The sequence below is a fragment of the Pleurodeles waltl genome, chromosome 4_1 (genome assembly GCF_031143425.1).
Source record: "Pleurodeles waltl isolate 20211129_DDA chromosome 4_1, aPleWal1.hap1.20221129, whole genome shotgun sequence".
Taxonomy (NCBI): Eukaryota; Metazoa; Chordata; class Amphibia; order Caudata; family Salamandridae; genus Pleurodeles; species Pleurodeles waltl.
The window spans coordinates 15,806,509-15,818,800 of NC_090442.1; the positions used below are offsets into that span (position 1 = coordinate 15,806,509).

General features: G+C 45.5%; 2 protein-coding genes across 2 annotated transcripts; both read right to left on the reverse strand.

Annotated features, from left to right (window-relative positions):
- Nucleotides 1-417: 417 nt before the first annotated feature.
- On the reverse strand, nt 418-6,454 carry LOC138286908 (polysialoglycoprotein-like). The gene has a single exon (XM_069227298.1). The coding sequence runs from the start codon at nt 6,452-6,454 to the stop codon at nt 4,730-4,732; it is 1,725 nt and encodes a 574-aa protein (XP_069083399.1). The 3' UTR covers nt 418-4,729.
- LOC138287246 (zinc finger protein 271-like) lies at nt 6,447-11,813 on the reverse strand. Its single transcript, XM_069227608.1, has one exon. It carries the CDS (start codon nt 11,131-11,133, stop codon nt 9,541-9,543), a length of 1,593 nt encoding a protein of 530 aa, XP_069083709.1. The 5' UTR covers nt 11,134-11,813; the 3' UTR covers nt 6,447-9,540.
- Nucleotides 11,814-12,292: the final 479 nt, after the last annotated feature.

Genomic DNA, 12,292 nt, shown 5'->3' on the forward strand with positions numbered 1-12,292 from the left:
TTCAACCTGAGATCAGAAGGGGATTCATCTTCAGAAGTTTCGTGCCAGTACTAAGGATTGACCAGGCCTGTTCCAATGGCACCCCCAAGCAGAGTAACACCTCCCATGTCCAGGCTGTAGGTCTTAGGGGTTCCTGATTTGAATCTTACTGTAATGGGGTGGTGGAAGGTCCTTTGGTGAACAGAAATGAGGAAGTGGTGATCAACATGTTCAAGACTAAAGTCCTCTGGCTGAGTCTGTGGCCTCCACTTTAAGGGTTGACTGACCAACAGTGTTACACTAGACTATTCACACCCATGAGGAGGACCCTAGACATACATTTCAGTATTCTCTATTCATAAATAAGAAAATCACAGAAGAGTTAATAAAATGTAAGTCAATGAATCAATCAGAATTTATTTTAGAATGAGTGTACATTAATGTATATGCCGTGAAATTGTTACATCAGTTGTACAGAAGAATCCATCAATGACAAAAATGCATATTAACATTACTTAATCAACTCATAAACAGTAGTATGGAAACAAGGAACTGCTGCACCAAAGTATAACATACATCTAATGTCTAAAAATTATTATACATTTGATTAAATATTCAAAGATTAACAGACTAACTTAAAGGAATTCATAGTTTAAAACACCAATGGTTAAATTAAACTTGCAGAAATCTGTTTCAGCAGTGTCCTCCAACCTACGGATGACATGAATTTTTAGGCTGAAGATATCAATTTATGACCTAAAACCCACATACTCAGACAATTCTTCTCTAGTTTCAGTATGTTTCATACTTTTGGCAATTATTATAGAACACTTGGGTCATGTTATTAAATATTTACAGCGCCTCACATTAGCTTATTTAAAAATGTTATTTTGATTTTAAGGGCAACAATGCATTAGCAAAAGCAGCTAGGCCATTTGCAATTCTGTTTTCCTGTTATTTGTCGTCTACTAGTCACAGACCTGGGTCTGATAGCGACTATGTGTACCTTCTTATTCTGTACTTACTGAAAGATAGGGACAGATTTCTCATCAATCATCTAGATATTTAAATTATTCAAACATGCACTCAGCCCAGGAGTGAACTCCCACCATGTCACGCAGACAGTTAACAATGTGACTAGGAAGAAAAAAGTGAATTACCAGTGGTAATGATATTTCTGCTTGATATTTGTATCTGCCTATAGTTTCATCACCTGTAGAATAACCTCAGGTGCCAGTCTGGATCCCGAAAGTTCAAAGTACTTATATCGCCTGTGGGAGAGAAAGTTTAGTCTGTATGTCAGCTTGAGAAGGGGGCATATCGAGAAGCACCAAAAGTGGGCATAACACTCTAACTTTGGCCAATCCAGGTAATTAGAATGAATGGGGACGATCTTGGCGTACGTTCCACAGAACCCAAGGAATCAAGGGAAACGTGTAGGGCAGTTGAAAGTTCCACCTCAAACAAAACCGACCCCCAAGGCTCCCATCAAAGGATACTGGAGGGCACAGAACTGCTGATGTGCAATTTCTGAAGAAGGCAAAAAAATTCACCAGAGGAGTAACACACTGACAGAGATGTCCTGGACTACCTCCAGCAGAATACTCCACTTCGATAGCGTTGCTTGACGCGGTTTGCTCTGAAATTCAGAGATCAGGGCCTCATCTAGAAGGCCATACCGGCAAATTGCGCCACAGGAGCGTCATTTTTTTTTTACGCTCCGGTGGTGCAGTGTGCCATCCCATATTTACAAGGCCACGCAAAGCCACCTTGTGTGGCTTTTCATGGCCTTGTAAATATGGGCAACTTTCATGCATAACACTGCATGAAAGGGGATTTCTATGGGTGTGGCTTTAGGTGTTCCCATGCAACACCCAGGGAACACTAAGGAATATGACGCATTCCCAGATTTACAAGACTGGGAATGCATCAGATTCCTTCACCACCTCAGAGGTTGGGCAGAAATGACGCAATGGGAGGAATATCTTTATTTCTCCCCGTTTCTCATCTTTTTAAGTGTGCTGCATTCTGCAGCACACATAGAAGCACTTCTCCTGATTGTTTTTTTTTTTTTTTTTTTAGGAAGGTGTCCCTTCCTGCACAAAAACAATCATCCCCACAACGCAGGCTTCCTAGCACCATGGCGCAAGGGTGCCTGTGTTGCCACTAGGCAGAGGTTTGTGCTCCAGCGGAGGGGAAGAGGACAGAAATGCACTGTATCTTGTAGATACGGTGCATTTCTATCCTTTCCTGGTGGCACAGGGCAGTGGAGCACAGGTATTGTAAATAAGCCCTCTAGTTAGGTGATTACTGGTAAGCTAAATCCCTTGGTGTGGTGCCAAGACAAGTCTCAATGCTAGCAGGCAAAGGAGATGAGACCCTACTCCTCCTTGTTTATTGACATACCACATCGCTGTTGAGTTGTCTGTCAAAATCTAGATGGAGCAACCTTGGATGTGGAGGAGGAGGGCCGTGAGTATCAGCCAATTTGCGGGTCAACCCAACCGGTTGATATGGAGAACCTGTTCTTCTAGAGACCAGAGGCCTGTGATCTCCAGATCTGCTAGGCGAGCTTCCCATCCTGAGGAGAAAGCATCTATTACAACCATAGCCACAACTGAAGGGAGAGCGAAAGCCATCCTGCAACTCAGGTTCACCTCGTGCCCCCACTACACAACTTCTGCAGCAGCACTGGTCGGGGATTATGATAGAGTCCAACAGGTGACCCCCATACTGTAGCCACTGCATGTGGAGGCACCACCTGAGGGCCCTCATGTGCCAAAGTGCATGTGGGACTAGGAGACCGGAGGAACTTATCAGACTTATGGGAGACCTCTGGGACTAATGTGCCATGATGGAAAGAGGGAACCAATTTCTGAATGTCAGCAATCCTTTGAGGTGGAGGAAAGGCGTGGAGAAGGATGTTGTCCTGCACTGATCTAATAAACTGGGGTCATTGGGAGAGCTTCAGGTGGGATTTCAGCTTGATGATCAAGATACCCAGGTTGAACAGCAGGGCTACTCTTGGCTGCACATGGCAAGTCACCAACTAAAGTGATTCAACTTTAATTAGCCAGTCAACCAAGCACGGGACAATTGTGTGCCCGACCTTCGCAGATGGGCTGCAACCAGTGCCATCATCTTTGTGAAAACGCAAGGTGACAATGCTAACTTAAACAGGAACACCTCAAACTGACAGTGTGCGGAAGCCACTACAAAACACAGATACCTCAGATGCAACCGCATGATCGGGATGTGGAAGTGCGCATGCTGCAGTCAAGTGACGCCATCCATTCTACAACATCCAAAACCAGTAACACTTGAGCTAGGGTCTGTCTCTTTTCTTTTTTGAGGAAGAAGTTCAATTCTCTGAGGTCCGGGATGAGATGCAGAAAGCAGTCTTTGAAGAAAACAAGGAAGCTGACCATGTTCCAACTCTGATACTTGCACCACAGCTCTTTTCTGTAGGAGTACTGCCACCTCTTGCTCAGAATGCAAAGATAAATCCAGACAAGGGGAGGAAGACAGACATGGATGGGGGTGGAGCCTGGAGGAATGGAAGGGTGAAGCCTCCTTTTACAAATTTGGAGGACCCACTAGTTTGAAGTAACAGCCTTTCAGGCCAGGTGAAAGGAGGCCAACCCCACCCCCTAACGCTGTGAGTGGGTTAGGATAAGTGACCTAGATCTGCTTTCCTGCTGGTGTGGGGGAGGAAGAGAAGGAAGAGGAGGTTTGCTGGATGGATCCATAGCCCTTTCCTCAGGCTCTGCCCCTTTACTGTTTGACCAGTGGATTTTGCTGCTGCTGGGACTAGAGCTGGTAATGTTGACATTAGGGAAAGGAGAATTCCCTTAACAAGCCACGAAAATGCCAAAATTGGTGATAATGTCTTGTAGGAGGTGACAGCTGAAGTCAAAAGGAGCGGACAGTAGCTTTGCTGGCCTTGAACTTCTCTAATACCAAATCCGACAAGATATGTCCAGTCAAACGGGAGGTCTTGGGGCTGGCCTGGACATCAGGGCAGAAGGCAGAAGTGCGGAGCCAGGCGTGTCTACGGATGGAGACAGAAGTCCCCAGGGCTCTGACTACCAAATCAGCAGTGTTCAGTCCACATTTTATTATATGGAGTGATGCGTTCTGACCATCCAGGACCACCGCTAAGAAGTGCACTCTCATTTACTCTGGCACATGAGGCACAACAGTTTGAGCCCTATCCCATACGGCATGCGTGTATCACGCTTGCAGACAGTTTGTATTTAAGAACTTAAATGCCATGCTTTCTGTTGAAACAGTAATTTCACCACAGGTCGCCAGGCACTTACTTTCTCTGTCTGTGGGGACTGTTGGGAAGCTACCAGCCCACTGTCATGATGATCATGACTCATGGTTTACTAAGCTTCCAGGTGAGAGATGGAAGAGAGAAATGGAGGGTCACCTGTGGCACAGTGCTAGTGGTGTGCCGTGAGCCTGTTGGGGTGGAGGCCCGTTTCTCCCAGGGATGGATCCAGAAGGGCATCAATGAAGGGCAGTAATGGTTCAGCAGTAGGCTCCACCCGCACGAGGACCTCCATGAGAACGTTAGTTTTAACTTCGACTATAGGGAGTTGAAGCTCTAGGACCTCATCTGCCTTCTTTACCACCAAACAGAAGGACATCACTTTCGGTGATGACAGCCCAGCTGGAATGTCCATTTCCATCCCTGGAGAGGTGTCTAACCTGCTTGAAGAGGCAGGCCCACAAACTCTTACCCTTAGTCATTGCTGCCCAAAACGTATAAATTCAAAGGGTCTGAATCCGATCTGAAGAGGTCACAGATCTTATTTCTATATTCTTCTTCCTCCAACAGTCTTTGTGCTTTCCTCCGTGACTTGGTCGGAGGCACAACTTCAGGGATCGGCACTGGAAGCGGATGTAGTGGCAGCATCGGTGGAAGCGGGAGTAGTGGCAGCATCTGTGGAAGCAGGAGTAGTGGCAGCATCGGTGGAAGTGGGAGTAGTGGCAGCATGATGGAAGCGGGAGTAGTGGCAGCATCGGTGGAAGCGCGAGTAGTGGCAACATATGTGGAAGCAGGAGTAGTGGCAGCATCGGTGGAAGCTGGAGTAGTGGCAGCATCAGTGGAAGCTGAGGTAGTGGCAGCATCGGTGGAAGCTGGAGTAGTAGCAGCATGGGTGGAAGCAGGAATAGTGGCAGCATCGGTGGAAGCGGGAGTAGTGGCAGCATCAGTGGCAGCTGGAGTAGTGGCAGCATCGGTGGAAGCTGGAGTAGTGGCATCATTGGTGGAAGCTGGAGTAGTGGCAGCATTGGTGTAAGCAAGAGTAGTGGCAGCATCGGTGGAAGCAGGAGTAGTGGCAGCATGGGTGGAAGCAGGAGTAGTGGCAGCATGGGTGGAAGCTGGAGTAGTGGCAGCATGGGTGGAAGCGGGAGTAGTGGCAGCATCGGTGGAAGCGGGAGTGGTGGCAGCATCGGTGGAAGCTGGAGTAGTATCAGCATCAGTGGAAGCGGGAGTAGTGGCAGCATCGGTGGAAGCGGGAGTAGTGGCAGCATCGGTGGAAGCTGGAGTAGTGGCAGCATCAATGGAAGCGGGAGTAGTGGCAGCATCGGTGGAAGCGGGAGTAGTGACAGCATTGGTGGAAGCTGGAGTAGTAACAGCATTCGTGGAAGCTGGAACAGTGGCAGCATCGGTGGAAGTGGGAGTAGTGGCAGCATCAGTGGAATCTGGAGTAGTGGCAGCATAGGTGGAAGCTGGAGTAGTGGCAGCATCAGTGGAATCTGGAGTAGTGGCAGCATCGGTGGAAGCTGGAGTAGTGGCAGCATCTGTGGAAGCGGGAGTAGTGGCAGCATCGGTGGAAGCGGGAGTAGTGACAGCATCAGTGGAAGCTGGAGTAGTGGCAGCATCCATGGAAGCGGGAGTAGTGGCAGCATCGGTGGAAGCGGGAGTAGTGACAGCATTGGTGGAAGCTGGAGTAGTAACAGCATTCGTGGAATCTGGAGTAGTGGCAGCATCGGTGGAAGCTGGAGTAGTGGCAGCATCTGTGGAAGCGGGAGTAGTGGCAGCATCGGTGGAAGCGGGACTAGTGGCAGCATCGGTGGAAGCTGGAGTAGTGGCAGTATCGGTGGAAGTGGGAGTAGTGACAGCATCGGTGGAAGCTGGATTAGTGACAGCACTGGTGGAAGCTGGAGCAGTGGCAGCATTGGTGGAAGTGGGAGTAGTGGCAGCATCGGTGGAAGCGGGAGTAGTGGCAGTATCAGTGGGAGTAGTGACAGCATCAGTGGAAGCTGGATTAGTGACAGCATTGGTGGAAGCTGGAGCAGTGGCAGCATTGATGGAAGCTGGAGCAGTGGCAGCATCGGTGGAAGCGGGAGTAGTGGCAGCATCGGTGGAAGCTGGAGTAGTGGCAGCATCGGTGGAAGCTGGAGCAGTGGCAGCATCGGTGGAAGCTGGAGTAGTGGCATTGGTGGTGGTGGGGCTGGCCATGTAGCAGGCTGAAACAGCTTGAAGTATCCAAGAGCTGAACTGAAGGATGCATGAGTTGTTGTTGGTCCAGATGGGATGGAGAATAACAGCGTCAGAGCCAAGGGCATAAACATAGGGAGCGTGTACAATGCTTAGGCTTGAAGGAGTGCCAGATGGAACTAATGCCCTGGCAAAGACTAAGTACATCCCATAAAAAAATGTTGTCGGATCAGAACCTGGGCCCTGGAATTCATACCTGCCGGGAGGGAGGGCCCATGCAGCAATAGATCCAGGAAGTTCAGGGATGGACCAAGTGGAAGTCAAAGCTCTTCTGGGCCAAGTCCAGTGGAGTAACCAGAGCAGGGCTGGCTGGAGAAGGAACCACTTCCATGACAAATAACTGTGGTTCCAGAGCGGATATACTGGGGGAGTCAGAGGACATTGAAGTGACTTCCCTTAGCAATGCTTCTTGTGCTTTCCCCTCGCTCTACCTGAAGAGTAGAACGGCTGTGACCTGGAGCGAGGATGGAAGCAGTGTCGACTGTGCTTCTCATCCGTAGCCAGGGCATGAAGAGCTTCGCCTCATGGTCCTTGGTAGCCTTTGGGTGCTTGCTCTGGCACAGGACCTGGAGTCGTGGTCCGAACCTAGGCACCAGAGGTAGTGGGGATCCGTTATGGGCACCTGACCTTCACAATCCCTAAAGGGTTTGACACCTGGAATAAGATTTTTTGTATACAATTAATCAAAACAATCACAATTGTTCAAAAAAGTATACTTAATAAAACAACCTTTTAAGTCGTAAAACTAAGCACACAAAGGTTACAGTTTCGCAATAAACGAAAGTGCTAGTGCAGAAACACAACAGGCAGCAATATCGCCATCAAGCAACAACTATGATGCTGCGTATACTTCTCAAGCATATAAGATGGTTTCAAAGGATGACAAGAGGGGGTCTGGGTCAGCGGCAAAGTGCTAGTGCAAACCAGACAGCAGCAGCAGCTGGGTAACTTGAAGATGCAATCTAACAAGATACATCACCCGAAGATCATCAACCCCTAATCTCTTGGGAGGAGACATGGTACAGCACTCAGAAAAATGTCTGTTTCGAAAACTCAAGACTCTTCGAGAAAGCACGTGGCGGATCTGCGCCAAAGGCACAGAAAGAAAGGGAACAGATGTGCTTGTTCCGGGGTGAGCGCTATATGTCTTGGGTGATGTCACTGGATGTCACTTGCGGTGCCGATGCAAAGCCTGCGACACCTACAGGCAATATGATGGCTTTGAAGATTTCAGATCCAGACTGATGCCTGAGGATTATTTTATAGGTGCGGAATCTGCAGGTTACTATCAATCAGAAGTGGTCTCTCTTTAGTCAAAGGTGCGGAGACTCTCGGCTCTCATCGGTTCACAAAACCTTCAATATACGAAAAACGCCTGCATGGACAAATCTCTGGGGCATAGATGTGCTGTGCTCACTCTGGTATTTAGCAGCAAGTAACAGTTTTTTTTTCTAAGTTCTAAACGTGACCTCGTCCCAAACTACCACTACTAGGTGTTGGTGATGATGGTCGGCAGCAGGGACTCAGCACTTTGTTAAAATTAATTCAGTGGAATGCATACATTTTTACCATCTTTGGCTACTGAAGATGTTTCCTTTTCTTACTACTGACATGCATATTTGATTGCTGAATTCCATCCTTTATGCAAGGGGTTACAAAGTGGCACAATGCTTGCATTGCATCACTTTATAAATCTTTGTACGCCGCCTTAGCGTAAAAAAATCAAAAAAGACACTAGGGCGGCGCAAGGGGCTTGTAAATATGCCCCTGAGTACTTGAGGGTTCCAAGGATGAAGCTGTTGGGCACCACTGGGGAAGTGCTACTATAGTGAGTGCATTTACAGATGGATGTGATGATGGAAATGAGCATCACTTCTCACATTTAAATACTTTCACTTCTACTTTTTGACAGTGTTCTCTGGCTGCTGTCACAGAACCATAAATGCTGCATAAAATGAAGAAACACCACAATCAGGTACAAAGATTCCAGTGTGCGCTTGTTAAATCGGTTCAAGTGTGTTGGGTTTATGGGTTTTATCACTAATCCCTACAGTTAGCTGAAAATACCCTTGTTAGTCTAAGCATTGTTCACAGTGTTTACACAGGTAGCGTGATCCGGTGCGCTTGGATGTTTTTCTTTAGATCTCTACTTCAATGAATAAAAACCAACACAGTATCTTGTTTTAGTAGGCACCGTGCCAAAGTCCCAATGTGTTTCATGCTATTTCATGTATTTTCCTTATCTGTGGAGAAATGAGCAATCGCTGAGAACAGACACTTTTATGAATTTATGGATATTTGTTTTTTTCATGCACAGGGTGATGCAGAGCCTTGCAGAGCCACACTGAGCTGTCTTTGCACCAAAGTCATAAGGTAAAACTTCCAGCAGGATAAACCTAGTCTTTCATCCGGCCCGCGCTCCATCGTGATCAGCCTGAACTTGTCCCGGTTTGGTGCAATTAGATACCCACAATTGGTGCTTTTTTTTACTAAAACAAACATAACACTGATTCTCCTGATTGGATTTTTGTTGTCATGGCATTAGCTTATTTATGAAAATATCCTCTATTTTTCTAAATTGGTTTGGGATTCCTATTCTTCTTGTGTGGCATTTTCACTTTATTACTCTTAGAGTGTTACATGAGTACTTTACACGTTACCCATAAGTTAAGCTCGACTGCTTCACCAGAGGGTTAACCTCAGGTTCATTTAGTCCCTTTTGTGGTTCACCCTGACAAAAACTGTGATTATTATTAGAACAGGATTGTCACCCCTTCAACAACGAATCCTATTTCTTACAGACACTTTTAGAATCCTATAAAGATCCCTGCTTTTCTTCATTCTGAGTAGTCTGGTCTTCTATCATCTGCTTTTTATCACCTAGTATTTGAATGTTCCACGTATTTGTAATGTTATCACTTTCTGTAATGCCTTCATCTCACACAAGACTGCACTTTTTTGCTCCTGTGTGTGTCCACAGATGGGTTAGTATTATTGTTGTTGAACTGAAATTCTTGCCAAATTTGCTGCATCTCTATAAATTATTTCTATGTTTGGTCAGTGATGGTGTGTGTTCGCTGATGTGTTTGTAGTGTTGAGAATCGAGTAAAGCTCTTCACGCATTCACTGCACTTGAATGGCTTTTCTCCTGTGTGTATTCGCTGATGATTCCTTAATGTTGATGCGTCACTAAAGCTACTTCCACACTCACTGCATTGGTATGGCTTTACCCCGGTGTGTGTTCGCTGATGTTGTTGCAGGGTTAATAAGTGACTAAAGCTCTTCACACATTCACTACAATGGTATGGTTTTTCCCCAGTGTGTGTTCGCTGATGTATTCGTAGGTGTGATAACTGACTGAAGCTCTTCACACACTCATTGCAATGGTATGGTTTTTCCCCAGTGTGTGTTCGCTGATGTATTCGTAGGTGTGATAACAGACTAAAGCTCTTCGCACATTCACTGCAATGGTATGGTTTTTCTCCAGTGTGTGTTTGATGATGTCTTTGGAGGTCTGATGATTGACTAAAGCTCTTTACACATTCACTGCATCTGAATGGCTTTTCCCCCATGTGAATTTGCTGATGCTCTTTTAAGAGTGCATATTGACTAAAGCTTTGCACACATTCAGTGCAATAGAACAGATTTTCTCCTGTGTGCATTCGTTGATGACAATGTAGGTTTGATAACCGACTGTAGCTTTTAACACATTCAGTGCACTTGAATGGTTTTTCCCCTGTGTGCGTTTGCTGATGATTCCTTAATGCGGAAGAGTCATTGAAACTACTCCCACATTCACTGCAATGGTATGGTTTTTCCCCTGTGTGTGTTCGCTGATGTCTTTTTAGATTTGATAAATGACTAAAGCTCTTCACACATTTACTGCACTTGAATGGCTTTTCCCCTGTGTGTGTCCGTAGATGTGTTTGCAGATTTGATAACTGATTAAAGATTTTTTCACATTCACTGCACTTGAATGGCTTTTCCCCTGTGTGCGTTCGCTGATGTGTTTGTGAGTTTGAAAAACATCTAAAGGTCTTCGCACATTCACTGCAATGGTATGGTTTTTTTCCTGTGTGTGTTCGCTGATGTCTTTGAAGGTGTGATAACAGGTTATAGCTCTTCACACATTCATTGCAATGGTAGGGTTTCTCCTGTGTGTGTGTTCGACGATGTCTTTGGAGGTCTGATAAACAGCTAAAGTTCTTGACACATTCATTACAATGGTAAGGTTTTTCTCCTGTGTGTGTTCGCTCATGTAGCTGTAGGTGTGGTAACCGACTAAAGCTCTTCATACATTCACTACAGTGGTATGGTTCTTCTCCTGTGTGTGTTCTCTGATGTCTTTGTAGGTGTGATAATAGACTAAAGCTCTTCACACATTCACTGCATCTGAATGGCTTTTCCCCCGTGTGTGTTCGCTGATGCTCTTTCAGGATTGCTAATTGACTAAAGCTTTTCACACATTCAGTGCAATAGAACAGTGTTTCTTCTGTGTGTGTTCGCTGATGCTCTTTTAGTGGTGATGACAAACTAAAGCTCTCGCTGCACGTGTATGATTCTTCTTTCTTGGTTGGTGTCTCTGGGTCAGGGATATATTTGTCCACTTCCCACGACTGTGTTTCCTGACGGGCCAACATGGTTGATAAAGCACTTGTGCTATTCTCACATTTCCTATAAGAGCTGATATTTAGGACCTTTGATTTCCAAATTAAAAATAAAATGCAACGGTCACTAAATTCTTGCCACACACACAATATGTGTCAGGCTTCTTTGTGAGTGACTGCGTCTTTAGAATAGATAACAGTTTCTGACGGTTGTGATTAAAGATTAATCTCCCTTCTGGTCGGTACAAAAGGGGACTGTACTCTGTATTTTAAACAGCAGAGCCCCTCTTACCTTCACCCTTCAGTTGTTTGTCTCCACTCCATTGTGATTTTCTCCGGTTCTGTGGTTTGGCCAGAAAGAGTTTACAATAAACCTAGAGCACTGAATGATGGTCTGTCATCATTTTAGGAAGCAGAGCACTGCGGTAACCAGTTCATACAGATCCATTCCAAGCTGGTGGTTTATGAGGGTTGTTGCCTTAATTGTCTAGAGTTAATTTCTTTGGTCGTGTGGCATGAAGGTGCACAGCTCAGACTTTCACTGAACTGCCGTTGACTGATTCTTCCAGGATCTGTCAGTTTATGTTCAGACTCCTCTCTCTCTGACTGCACTGATGTTTAGCGTGATACTGTAACAAATTGTTCCTTACAGCTGTTTTGCAGATTTCAAGTATTACCTTCATTATTCATAATCATTTTGTGCATTCAAGGTGTTCCTGTTGATTGCAAAGAGATCCAAAATTAATAAATGCAAACGTAATGTACTGTGAATACACAATATTTATCTGGCTGTAAAAGACATCTCTTCTTTGCTATCTTTGAATCGTACCAAAGGATATTTCACCATACACAGATATTTAAATAAATGCTCTGTTGAATACGTCTCATTGTATTTACTTCAGAAAAGGAGGTGATTTACTGTTCACAGCGGAACTCAGTAAAGAACGGGCGCTCAGGGAGCCCACACATGCTACAGGTACAGCTTTAGGAAGATGCACATGGTCAGGATTTCATTTATACAAGAACAGACTGTGGAAAAAGAGATGGAGCAGGATATGCTGCTGATACTTAAGTTTCAGGAAGTGAATAACAAAGATAACTCTTCAGGAAGTATACAACAAAGGTAACTGCATTCACAAACTTCAATGCTTTTTTTGTTCGCTTTGTATCAGCTTAAGTGCCAATTCATGTC